Raw genomic sequence first — 12,843 nt, forward strand, 5'->3', positions numbered from 1 at the left:
CACACACCACAAAATCTATAGATATAATTTTAGAAAGTCCAAGGCTAAAGGAAGATTTCCAAGACGTTGAAAGTTCCTATAGACACAGCTGACAGCCTTATTCCTTAGTTTAAAATGTGTTGTACCAGAAAAACTTTGTTTAATCAGAAAAACTGAGGAAACACCTGCAATGTGCAGCCAAAAACTTGCAAGATGACCCAATGAAAGTTGGAAAAACATTTTAATGCAAGTGCCATTCATGTTGAGGCATCTTGCCAAATGCCACTCATTTTGGAAAGAATTGTGATGCCTTTGGTGCAAAAATTGACTCTTGAATGAATGTTTAGAGCCAATTTGAAATTTAGCATGATTCATCAATGTTTAGAATGCTTAGAATCACTCAAACATGTATTAATAAACATTCTTTAATTATTTACTGATGCCTTTGTTTTCATAAAATTTTGTTCTCTGCAGCAAAATGTCTTGCAGGTCAAGGAGGTTACATTTTTTGGTTGAAACTGTATATACATTAGCATTACTGTAAATACAGGCCCCACATTAAAATGAGGGAACAAATGATCCGGCACACTTAAAGGCAACATTTCAGGTCTCTAATGTTCTTGTTCTAGCACCCTGAATGCAAGTCGTTAATAATTATGCTGCAATAATATTCAATAATAATACTAACTCTTGTCTGCACATCACATGTGGGGAATTCCGGCAATTACTAACATTTTTTGTTTAGCTGTTGGCAAATAAAAGTACATTTTCTGGTGAAAAGAAAGTGAAAGACATTCAGTAAAATGACTTCTGGAGTCCCCGAAAGTCCCCGTCCAAAAGATATGTATTATCATGACGAAGCATGCTTCAAAAAGAATAAAGGACATTCCTACTTATCTTCATAAAGTGTGAAAATTAACCCACACTCAAAAAAATAGCACTTTGGTTGAACATGATTTAATCGTGGACAGTGGTTCCACGTGATTACACCACATTATCTTAACAACAATGGATGATGTTAAACCAGCTTCAAATATTTGTGTTCATTTAACATGAACAGTTGACATTCACTCAACAAGATTTAAATACTTATTTTTAACTTGAATCAATGGTTTTTATTGAACTTCAATTAATCGTGTTATCTTAAATTTAATCCTTAATGTTATGCCGATATGTTTACATCACTTCTAATTAATCCCATTTAGTCAAGTTACTACTATATGTTATTAAATAATGAATATCACCCGTTTTTTCCCCATAATTCAATGATGACTACAGAGGCAGCAAATATGTAATAAATTCATTTTACTAGGGAACAGCTTAAGCAGGTGTCACAGTTTCAAAAACATTTCAAACACTTATAAACACATTAAGCCTGAATTTGACAATTTATATAAACACAAATGTGTACAGAAATGTTTTCCTTTACAGTGCAAAATGAAAAAAACAGGTTTACATTCCTACATGTAAAACAACCCATTAATAAAAAATAAATAAATAGCTAAGTGTGTTTGCTTTTAATACATTTCACAAAAAGAAAATAACCTCCGATTCTAAAGAAAAAAATAATATTATGTTTGGGTTATGTTTGTTCATCAGGCCTCCACTGAAGTGCAAAACTTTATCAAACTGCTTGTGTCCATCAAGCTGTCTGTAAATGTATTCTAATTCCAAAATGTGTAAGGATTATTTTTGTAAAGGAAAAGCAAAACACAATGTGTGCTATGTGGAACATCTTTGAAAACTATTTAAAATACATTGTCATTAAAACCTCTTTCATTGAAGAACAGTCATAAGCCATTAAAGGGATCATTCACCCAAAAATGAAAATGTGATGTTTATCTGCATACCCCCAGGGCATCCAAGATGTAGGTGACTTTGTTTCTTCAGTAGAACACAAACAAAGATTTTTAACGAAAACCGATGCAGTCTGTTAGTGATTTAATGGAAGTGGATAGGCACCAAACCTTTGAAAGTAACAAAAAACACGCACAAACAAATCCAAATTACACCCTGTGGCTCGTGACAATACATTAATGTCCTAAAACACGAAACGATTGTTTTTTATGAGAAACTGAACAGTATTTATATAATTTTTTACCTTTGATACACAGCCACGTCCATCTGTCCTGAGCACAAGCTCATCATCCGGCTCGTTACCAGTGTCTGGTGTAGTTTACGCAAACGCCGGAATATATATATATATATATATATACACACACACACACACACTTACAGCAAGTAATTACCGTTTTGAATAGCCAATATACCCAAAATCTCTGTGCACTGTGTAAACAATGAGTGTCGTATGCGACAGATCGCTTTCGGCGTTTGCGTAAACTACACCAGAGCGCGTACATGGGTGACGAGCCGAATGATGAGCTCGTGCTCAGGACAGATGGACGTGGCTGTGTATCAAAGGTAGAAAAAATGATATGAATACTGTTCAGTTTATCATAAAAACCGATCGTTTCGTGTCTTAGGACATTAATGTATCGTCACGAGCCACATGATGTAATTTGGATTTGTCTGTGAGTGTTTTTTGTTACTTTCAAAGGCTTGGTGCCTAACCACTTCCATTAAATCACTAACAGACTGCACCAGTTTTCGTTAAAAATCTTTGTTTGTGTTCTACTGAGGAAACAAAGCACCCACATCTTGGATGCCCTGGGGGTAAGCAGATAAACATCACATTTCCATTTTTGGGTGAACTATCCCTTTAAAACCGTCATTGAAAAAAAGTGTTTAAAAGGACAAGTTTGACAAAAACATTTTTTTAAATTTAAATAGTCACCATTAACTAACCCATGAGTCACCGAAACCCTTGATGGTTTTCCTTGACCTTCTTTGGTTGAGTTAAGGACAAATGTAATTAAGGAAACTATTCCTCTTCACATTTGCCTTGACGTACAAATGAAAAATAAAAATCAAATCAATAAAGGCATTAAAAATGTGTGAACATAAAACATGAACATGTTTTGACCATTTCACACAAAACACAGTTTCAAGGTAAAGATCAGTCTGTTCATCAGTCCTTTTATGAGGTGTAAAAAGCTTGGTCTTGAGGGCTCGAACTGGGGTGGAAAGTTTGTGTCCATCAAGCAATCAGCATCAGCAATGCAACACCATTAGCTACATTACCAAGCCCTTCTAGTGCTGTAACTCCTTCAAGAACTACTCCAACATCTGCAGGTTCATCTCCAACTTCACATCCGATGACAAAAACGCCCATCACCATTTCTTTGAGTGCAGCTTCAGCGTTGGAAAAATCGACATCCTATAAACAGAAACAAAGTACATTAATACTAATGTACTAAAAAAAAAAATGTATTGTTATACATAAAATATTGTCAGAATATTCAGGCAATAATACCATGTACTCCTTGATGAGATTGTCAGGATCCTCATTTAGGTAGACAAACAGGGCTTTGAGGACACACTCCGTCTTAACATTAATACAGACACACTAGGGAAAATAAAGAAAATTAGCAACATGTACCAATTAACTAATACATTTTCAAGTCACACAAATCATAAGTGAGAAACAAATGATTAATTTATCTAGAAAAAACATTTTTGCAGTTATCATACCCCTGTAAGTGGCACAGGAAGTTTCCTTATCCTTTGTCCCTGAGCTTCACCTTTCTTGGCAAAGATCCTCAGAAGACTTGGAGTGTGTTCATCCAGCTTTGAGAAGAATTTTGAAATTAAGGCAACAGTTGTTATCTGTGCAAATTCAGCACAAACCTAAAACAAAGAGAAAAACACCAAAACTTAAATGTATGCCCAAAAAAGCTAGCTAGCCTATGTGTTCTAATGTGCTTATATGGCAAAATTATTTTATTTGACTTATTGGCATTTTAATACATTTAATTTTATGTAAAATTTCTCTTAACCTCAGAGAGAAGGGAGACTCTGACTTATACATTTATCATAAATTCACCCGTAGGCCTATCAGTCGACATAATAAAACAGTTGTAAAAATTGTTTCTAATTAGACTGATGCAAATGGACGAAAAAGTTAACTTACCTGTTTGTTTGCCGTTTAATTCAGTTGATAGCGCGGTCATCTCATTTAGCCTTACAATCGTGCATTCTGTCATAATAACACATCAGTATCAACCGACAAAATAAAACAGTTTGATAATATTGTTTCTAATAACAGTGATAGAAATAGATGAACACGTACCTGTTTGTTCTAAGCTTATATTCCATAATGGCGTGGCGATCTATTTCAGACATGCGCAGCAATAACACATTTGAATGTTGCCGCCGGGATATGCAAATTGCGTCACAACAAATTTCCGCTTCCTTTAGGTTGAGAATGTCGTTTGTTTTCAGGCTGTTTTGACATTCAGTCCGACTGACTTAATAAAAAAACAATTTATATGTGCAACTGACTTTTATTAAACATTATTTGTATCAGTCTGATTTATTATTTAGATTTCTTCTTCTTCTTCTATGGATTTACTGGCGGGTCGCATACCAACTTTTTCGGTGCATACCGCCACCTCCTGTGCTGAATGTGCTGAGTGTGAAGTGATAGGTGTATATCGTAATGTCAATATTCTATTTTTAAGTCCACTATTCTTAATGAATTGTATGTAGTACAAATGTATAGTTATGTAATTCTCTTCTAGTTTCTTCTCTCAAAATACAAGTTTTAAAATTAGTAATTATGAATAATTTTATGTGCTTTGTTTTTCAAAACTTAGAAAGTAGACATTAAATCAACAGTAAAGGCCTTATTTTTTAAATAAATTTTTCATTTATGTTGCTTTGCACTAAATGTGCTCAATAAATGTTTATTATTAAACTCCACATTAGATTTATTTTGTCACTAGACATACAAATAGGCTAGTGTGTGCTTCTTTCGACACAAACCAAATACCCTTTAAATGGATATAATGCATTGTCTCATTGTCATTGTCAAGTAACAGCAATTTAAGACAAATAACAAACCTAAAAACACCAATAACCATTTAATTGCACGTCAATAATTATGATCAAGCTATAAATTAATAAACAAAATATTTAAAATAAAGAATAAATATGTAAGTTATTATATATATATATATATATATATATATATAATTATTATTATTTTTTAATTCAGTCTTAACAGTTTGACTGAGCTAAGTGATTGAAACATGTACTTTTAAAATGAAAACTTCATGTTAAACCAACGAGTGACAGTTTTAAGTCAGTTTAACATGACACAATCATGTTGAAATGAAAAATAGCCAAAATGGCATTAATTCAACATGAATTGCTCAGGTAAAATGAACAAAACTGAAAAATCATTTTTTTGAGTGCAGAGACCACCAGCATAAAAGTGAATTATTAAGTTTAAATTGTGTTTTATAATTTAAACAGCAAACCATAATATTGGTTGTGTTATGTGTGGAATTTATTTAATGCCACACCACTACTATAAATAATGATTTCAGAAGAATCCAGAATAAATCAAGTTTAACATGTATTTACCAGGCAAATTTATACATGCCAATCAAAATGAAAACAACAGAATTCATTGAAATTGGTTACACAACTGATCAGCATGAAACAAATCGGATCCTATAAGAAAAGATAGAGGGAACGAAGATAAACACACACACACACACACACACACACACACACACACACACACACATGTTGGGTTTACATGTTTTATGGGGACATTCCATAGGCGTAATGGTTTTTATACTGTACAAACCGTACTTTCTATCACCCTACACCTACCCTACACCTAAACCTAGCCCTCACAGGAGATTGTGCACACTTTTACTTCATCAAAAAAACTCATTGTGCATGATTTATAAGCCCGTTTCCTCATGGGGACCTGAGAAATGTCCCCACAAGGTCAAAATCTACTGGTATTCCTATCCTTGTGGGGACATTTGGTCCCCACAACGTGATGAATACCAGGTACACACACACACACACACACACACACACAGCTCTCTCTCAAGGTGAAGTTGCTCCTGGAGTTGCTGTTATCTGTCTCCCAAAACAGTGGAGATACAGGTGAACTTTCACACAGTTAGAAGTCTGAACAACATTCTCTTTTATTTAGTAGAGTGTGAGACTAAGTGGAATACAAAACTAACCATAACCATGTTGAATTTAATGCAGTGTGAAAAGAACAAACTTAATGCATGTAATTAAAAGAGGAATAAAATAATTTACCATAAAGAACTTAAATAAAGAAAGTAAAGTAAATCATACTACATTTCTTCATTAAGCAGTAGTGTACAAAATGTGGGATGGTTCAAGGTTTGTGCTTTGGTCTGTGGTTTCAGTCTAGCCTATTTCGGTCTTAAGATCAGCTTGTATAAGCTTAGCCTCGTTTAAACTCAGTTGAGTCTCTGGATGGTATTAAGATCAAAATGTATTAAGATCGTGTTCCATAAAGATATTTTGAAAATTTCCTACCACAAATATATCAAAGCTTAATTTTTGATTAGTAATATGCATTGCTAAGAACTTCATTTGGAGAACTTTAAAGACGATTTTCTCAGTATTTAGGTTTTTGCACCCTCAGATTCCAGATATTCATATAGTTGTATCTCGGCCAAATATTGTCCTTTCAAAAAAATTTATTCTTATAATTGACCCTAAATTTGGTCTGCTTTTATCTGTTATGACATACATTTTCTTTAAATGTATGAGAGTGTGCCACTGATCTTTATGCAGTTGCTCAGTGCATTTCTGCTGTTATCATTATCACTATTTAAAGAAACATGAATATGAAAAATGGGTTCGGACATTGTGACAAAATAATGTGAGTGTGGATGAATGAATTTTGCTTACCTTCAAGATGAACACTAGGCAGCCAACTGCTGTGGTATAGTCATATTTATTGATTAAGCAATAGCAAAGAGACTTGACATTAAGTAACACGGATCAATGTTAATTCAAATTAATTTAAATTTTTCATGCAATAAGACATTAGATTTAAGCACAATAGATTAAAATATGGCATTAAATAACAAACATAAAATCTACTTAAAAGTAAAACAACTATAGTTAAAATCATAAAATAATAACAATAATGACAGAAAGTATCAGCAAGGTTTTAGTTAAAATGTGACAAAGCAATATAACCAGCTAGCCGACACAGACCTCTGGTGAAGAGAATTAAAAGTGCAATTTTTAAAAATAGTTTGTGCAACTTATCTGAACAAATAACTTTTAATAGTGGGTGCAGTTTACTATTGTTACCTTTTGCATTATTGACACACTATTTTACTATTTAATACTTTAAAGCTGCTTTGTCACGATCTGTATTGTTAAAAGCGCTATATAAATTAAGGTGACTTGACTTAATTGTGATGATCAGCGCAAAGGCGTATTAACAATTCATCAAACAAGATGAAAACAGACTAGATAGTTAACTACATAATTAGGATAACTATTGCATAAGTGCCAAGTTTACACTAGGTACGAATTATAAAAATCTATAAATGGCTTAAAAGTTTAAAGTTGACAGAACTATGGCACTGCGTTGTAAGGAAGGCTTTTTATTTTTTATTATGACAACTGTGCACCTAAGCTGAAGGTAAGTGGTGTAAATGTTCTAACTTGCATGCACAGCATCATAATTCTTTTCTATTCTTATGAATGTAATATCTACATGGTCTGTGGTTTCAGTCTAGCACATTTCAGTCTTAAGATCAGCTAGTATATGCGTAGCCTCTTTTAAACTCAGTTGAGTGTCTGGAGGTCTCAGAAGACACGGATAAGACACTTCACACGCATTCACTCTCTTAAACAGCTTGTTCCTGTTCACATGCAACACCCAACCCGGCTCCATGTGGAAAGCTATACACACATGATCCCACACATAGTATTGTTCTTTGTAATGAGGGCTCACATCAACTCGTCTACGAAATCTGTTTACTTTAAGCTTATTCATATAGACTTCAGAAGGGGCTTGACAGCGCCACCACATGGCCCCTTTATAGTACCCACACACATCATCACTCTGACGTCGAGGAAGTCGAGGAAAATCATCATAAAGATTTATGTAATGAGGATGCACTACAACTGTATATTGAATCTTTTGTTTGTAGAGCACAGTCTCATAAACACGAAAAACTGGACTTCGGTCACCACAAAACTGCATTCCATAGTGCCAGAGAAGCTCCTTCAGTGAAAAAGTGAAGCGAAAGTTTCCATAGGCAGATTTTTCCTGAAAGGCCTTCGAGCTGGTGAAGTGCTCAAGGATGGACGGCTGGTTGTAAATTTGGGCATAAGTTCGACGAGGGAATAAAGACGTGAGGAAATGCTCCTCTGCTGAGTATATTTCATCAGATGTGACTGCTAAACTCCACCAGATGAAAGGGCCCTGAGCATTAGCTGCCAGCTCTGGTGGCTGTCTGAACCCTGAATTGAAAAAAATAGCCCTAAGACCACTTTCTCCAGTAACATGAGACACTTTCTGTACATTGAACACCACAGATTCTGGATAAGCAGGGATGTTTTTGTTTGACAGGTACTTGTTGTCTATACCAGGATGTTCTTTTAGGTCTGCCAGACTCAGATGATATCCCTCAAAAGTCGTCCGTTCACAGTCACGTGCTTTTTGAGTCATCATTTCTGAAACCAAATAAGATGGGAATTAGCTTTCCAAATATTTTAAAAGGTCACACAGTGTTTCAAAATAACCATAACGAACAAGCTTTAGTTAAGTGAAGTTTATGTAGAAAAACAGAAAATGTATAAATGTATCATGAGGGCAAACAATAATAATGGTAACAAGATTTAATTTCTTGTGTCTTGTCCTCATTTCGTTAGCCTCGAGACGGAAGAATGCTTTCAGAGGGAAACATTACTAAAATATCGATTTGCGGTTTTTCTTTTGAGAGATTTCAGTCATTTCACCTCGATAGAATCATACAAGAGGGCTTTCGTTTCTGCCTCTACCAACTTTGCCGTCAAATAATTATCGAAATAAAAAAGCGCTCATTTGAGGCAAAATACTAGATTACTTACTAATACAGCTACTAGACATAAAATACTAAGTTAGTAAAATTTAACTGTCCACTTTATTGTATCAAAGAGACGTTTTATTTCGCTTGATATCAGCTCTGTGCTGGAGTTGTGCTTACTGCAAAAAAAATTATCCGCAGATTCCACCCAGAATGTTCCCGCCTTCTGGTTTAAAGAAAACCAATGCGAACCTATGAAACTCTAAAACTGTAAATCGTTAATCAATGAAAGCCAATGAAATGCATGAGTGCCAGGGCCGGATTTAGCCTGTCCCATTAGGGGGTGCATGTAGAATATTGGGGGGGCAAGTGTGGGTGAGCTTCTCTAATTATCTATGCAAAGAAAACTATACTAACTATGCTGTCATCATATCAGTCCACCTATCCATATCTCTATCTTCTCCTTTGATCCATTTGATTTGTCTTATAGGTTTTATGTTTGATGCCCTACCCTCTGCATTTACCCGGGCTTGGGACCGGCACAAATAGGACACTGGCTTGTGCCCTTTTGAGGCTGCATTTATGTTTTTTTTTTTTTTTTTTTTTTTTTTTACTTTTTTAAATGTCTATATCTATCTATCTATCTATCTATCTATCTATCTATCTATCTATCTATCTATCTATCTATCTATCTTTTCATTTTTTTGTCTTTTTATTTTATTCATATATTTTTTATTTCTTTTTTTTGTGTATTTTTTTTACAAATTTTTTTTTTTTTAAAGCATCAGTCGTCTGCTTTTCTGTGCAAAAAGACTAACAAATGCATGCATATCTAGGCCTGTGGTTATGCCCTTCTCCTGAGCCAGAATAACTACATTTCTTTTTCTTTCATGTAGCAATAGTGCGGCGGAAGGGAGTAACACGAGACAAAGTGGAGAAAGAGCTTTAGCATGATGCAGATGATATTCCAATCACAAGGGAGGTCACATACATGCGATGGAGCTGAGGAAATGCATTCTTATACCCGTGTAGATATTTGCAAACGGTAGAGAGGTCTTCAAACTCTACATTGCCATCATCATCAGTCTTTTTAAATTATTTTCCAGTCTTTTTGCATTTCAGTTTTCACAGACACTAGTCCATATCGCGATTTGAATTAAGTGACAGACCAACTTTTGATTTATTAATCCAAAAATCTACGAATTCTGTGGTATTCCGCGCTATAGTAAAGTCGGTTTTTATGAATGGAGTGCGCGATCCCGTCCGTGTTTTCGCAGAGGAGACATTGTAAATGCGCGATCATGTAGAGACAGAAATGACATACCTTCGTGTAAATAGGATAAATAACATAAGGCAATTTAGTTTGTTTTTTTATGAAATTCGGAATTTTGCATGCCTTTACGTTTGGGGGGGCAGTCACAGCATTTAGGGGGGCATTGCCCCACCTTGCCCATGCCTATATCCGGGCCTGATGAGTGCTGTTAACAATATAAATACATATATATATATATATAACTAGTAGGCTAAATAATTTATGTCAATGTGCATTTAAGATGTAGAAGGTGGACCTGTCCGTGTAAATAAGCAGAAATGATTTGCAAAACGTTAAATAGATATATTCTTTATATGCGTTTTAGGTCCGACAGACTTAGATGCTGTCCCTCAAAGTATGTCTCTTTAACATTTCAGTTATTTGTGTGTTTCATTTTCTTTCTGAAACAAAGAAAAAGATGAGGGTTAGCTTATCATCTGTTTTATACGGAGCCCCTAAAAGGTCATGGTGGTGGAAAAAATGTAGGGGTGGGTGGAAAAAAATCGAGGTGGCGAAAAAAATCAGGTAGGGTAGAAAAAATCGGGGTGGTGGAATTTTTCTTTTGGGGTGGGTAGAAAAAAAAATCGGGGTAGTGGAAAAATATATTTTACTTTTTTTTTTGTTCTCTCGCAAAACCAGTTAAGTTCGGACAAACACTTCCTGTTTACTTTACAGCTTGCAGTGATTCATACCGCTCCAAATGTTCACAATGGAGCGGTTTATAGAGCTTTATTTTGAACTTGGACTCAAGTATAAAGAAATACAGTCAATTTTTAGTTCAAGGCACAGCTCTGGGACATTCTAAAACGCTTATTATTATTATTTCATTTTGTCTGACAAACGGAAAAAACGAAAATTAAGCCAGATTTTTCCAATCCTATGAAGGAGGGATAATAGAAATACACTGTTTTAAATGTATTTTTGGTTTTTATTGTAGCGGCATGTTTAGGTTTAATCTCCAGTCTGTCACAATAGAGTTTCTTCATACTGTTTGGCTGTTGCATGCATAGGCTATATTTCTTGCCAATATACATCTTACATAAAGCGCAGCACATCTAGGGGAGGTGGCGCCAGTGCGACCCCTATTGTGATTTTTATTTTGTGTAAATTTCCACTATAACAGCAAAACGTTACAAATTGCCTTTGTTATCTCTAGACAGCTTGAAAGGTCTTCTTAAAAAAAAACTATCGAAAACTAATGTGTTTATTTATTTCGTATAAATCCAACAAGTGGTACTTACAGTCTCTCTCCCGAATAAAGCCTGCAGACAATTTACCCCCAAAGAAGAAAGCGATACGACTGATTCAATAGGCTAATCAAAAATACAATTTATAGGCTATATAATCAGACTAAAGTATCAGGGCTGCGCATGTGAAACAAATATTAAAGCAAGCTAATTTTTTTTAACAAACGAACAAACAATAGGATACGAAAAATCTGGCTTAATTTCCGTTTTTTCCCATTTGTCAGACAAAATATAATAGTAATAATAGCCTAAGCGTTTTAGAATGTCCCAGAGCTGTGCCTTGAATGAAAAATTGAGCTGTATGAATCACAGCAAGCTGTAAAGTAAACAGAAAGTGTTTGTCCGAACTGAACTGGTTTTGCAAGGGAACGCAAAAAAAAGTCAAATATATTTTTCCCACCACCCCGATTTATTTTCTACCCACCCCAAAAAAAAAATTCCACCCTTATTTTTTTTTCACCACCCCGATTTTTTTTCTACCCACCCTTAATTTTTTTTTTCACCACCCTGATTTTTTTCCACCCACCCCTAAATTTTTTCCACCACTATGACCTTTTAGGCCGGGGCTCCATAGTTTTATGAAGTCACTCAGCATTTCTTCTTGCAAACCACTGATACCTGGTCTTATTAAACTATAAAACTCCCTAGTAGGCTGTAGCCTAGTTTATTTAGCTAAAATGTGAAAACTTGTGTCTGCTTGCCTTTACCGACCGTCTCTACTTTTGAAATTTATTTAGAAGAAAAAACGTGTCCAAAATGAGGAAATAAAACGTTTTTGTGTGCAACGATATCTCAGGGTCGTGACAGAGGCAGATTAAAAATTGTCTGGGTGGAGCCAAAAAATTAAATTTCATCTTTTATGGCAAACAAATATAATCGAGTTTATTAAAAATCATTACAAACAAGTTATTAGCAGTTGCAAAAATATGCCATCGTCTGTCACTGTCAACATTAAGTCCATGATTTTCACCCTAAATACACTTTTGAGATTCATTTGTTGTAGGCTACCTCATTTACTTGCCAAACTGTGGTACTGAACGCTCGTTCAAAACCGTGTATGAATAATAAATTACATTAATCATAAATATATGAATATAAAACTAGATTATTTTTTATCTGCAAAACGAATATTTTACCTGCTAAAAGACAGACGATACTTTCAGACTGCACTTCTCCTGCTCCGGAAGACACACTGAAAGAACAAACGGTTGCCCCTCTCCCCGCCCCTCTGTTTCAAAGTAAGCGAATCCGCGCCTACCAGACGTTAATAACACTTTCATATGCTTATTGTGAACTGTTTCAACATCTATAACACCTTCAGTTTGCAGGGTGGAACGACAAAAAAAGCAACATTTGTATAACAGCCCTACAT

General features: G+C 34.9%; 1 protein-coding gene and 1 long non-coding RNA gene across 2 annotated transcripts; both read right to left on the reverse strand.

The window, feature by feature from the left end:
- Window positions 1–2,454: 2,454 nt before the first annotated feature.
- Window positions 2,455–4,171, reverse strand: LOC141342126 (uncharacterized). The gene is made up of 4 exons (XR_012356665.1): window positions 4,010–4,171; window positions 3,571–3,726; window positions 3,353–3,445; window positions 2,455–3,256 (listed from the first exon to the last, which is right to left on the reverse strand). It is a non-coding gene; the product is annotated as an uncharacterized lncRNA (long non-coding RNA).
- A 2,666-nt stretch (window positions 4,172–6,837) lies between these two features.
- On the reverse strand, window positions 6,838–12,642 carry LOC141343366 (uncharacterized). Its single transcript, XM_073847965.1, has 2 exons — window positions 12,608–12,642; window positions 6,838–8,580 (listed from the first exon to the last, which is right to left on the reverse strand). The coding sequence occupies exon 2, from the start codon at window positions 8,576–8,578 to the stop codon at window positions 7,634–7,636; it is 945 nt and encodes a 314-aa protein (XP_073704066.1). The 5' UTR covers window positions 8,579–8,580; window positions 12,608–12,642; the 3' UTR covers window positions 6,838–7,633.
- Between the last annotated feature and the right edge of the window lie 201 nt (window positions 12,643–12,843).

This window comes from Garra rufa, chromosome 9, assembly GCF_049309525.1.
Source record: "Garra rufa chromosome 9, GarRuf1.0, whole genome shotgun sequence".
NCBI classification, from domain to species: Eukaryota; Metazoa; Chordata; class Actinopteri; order Cypriniformes; family Cyprinidae; genus Garra; species Garra rufa.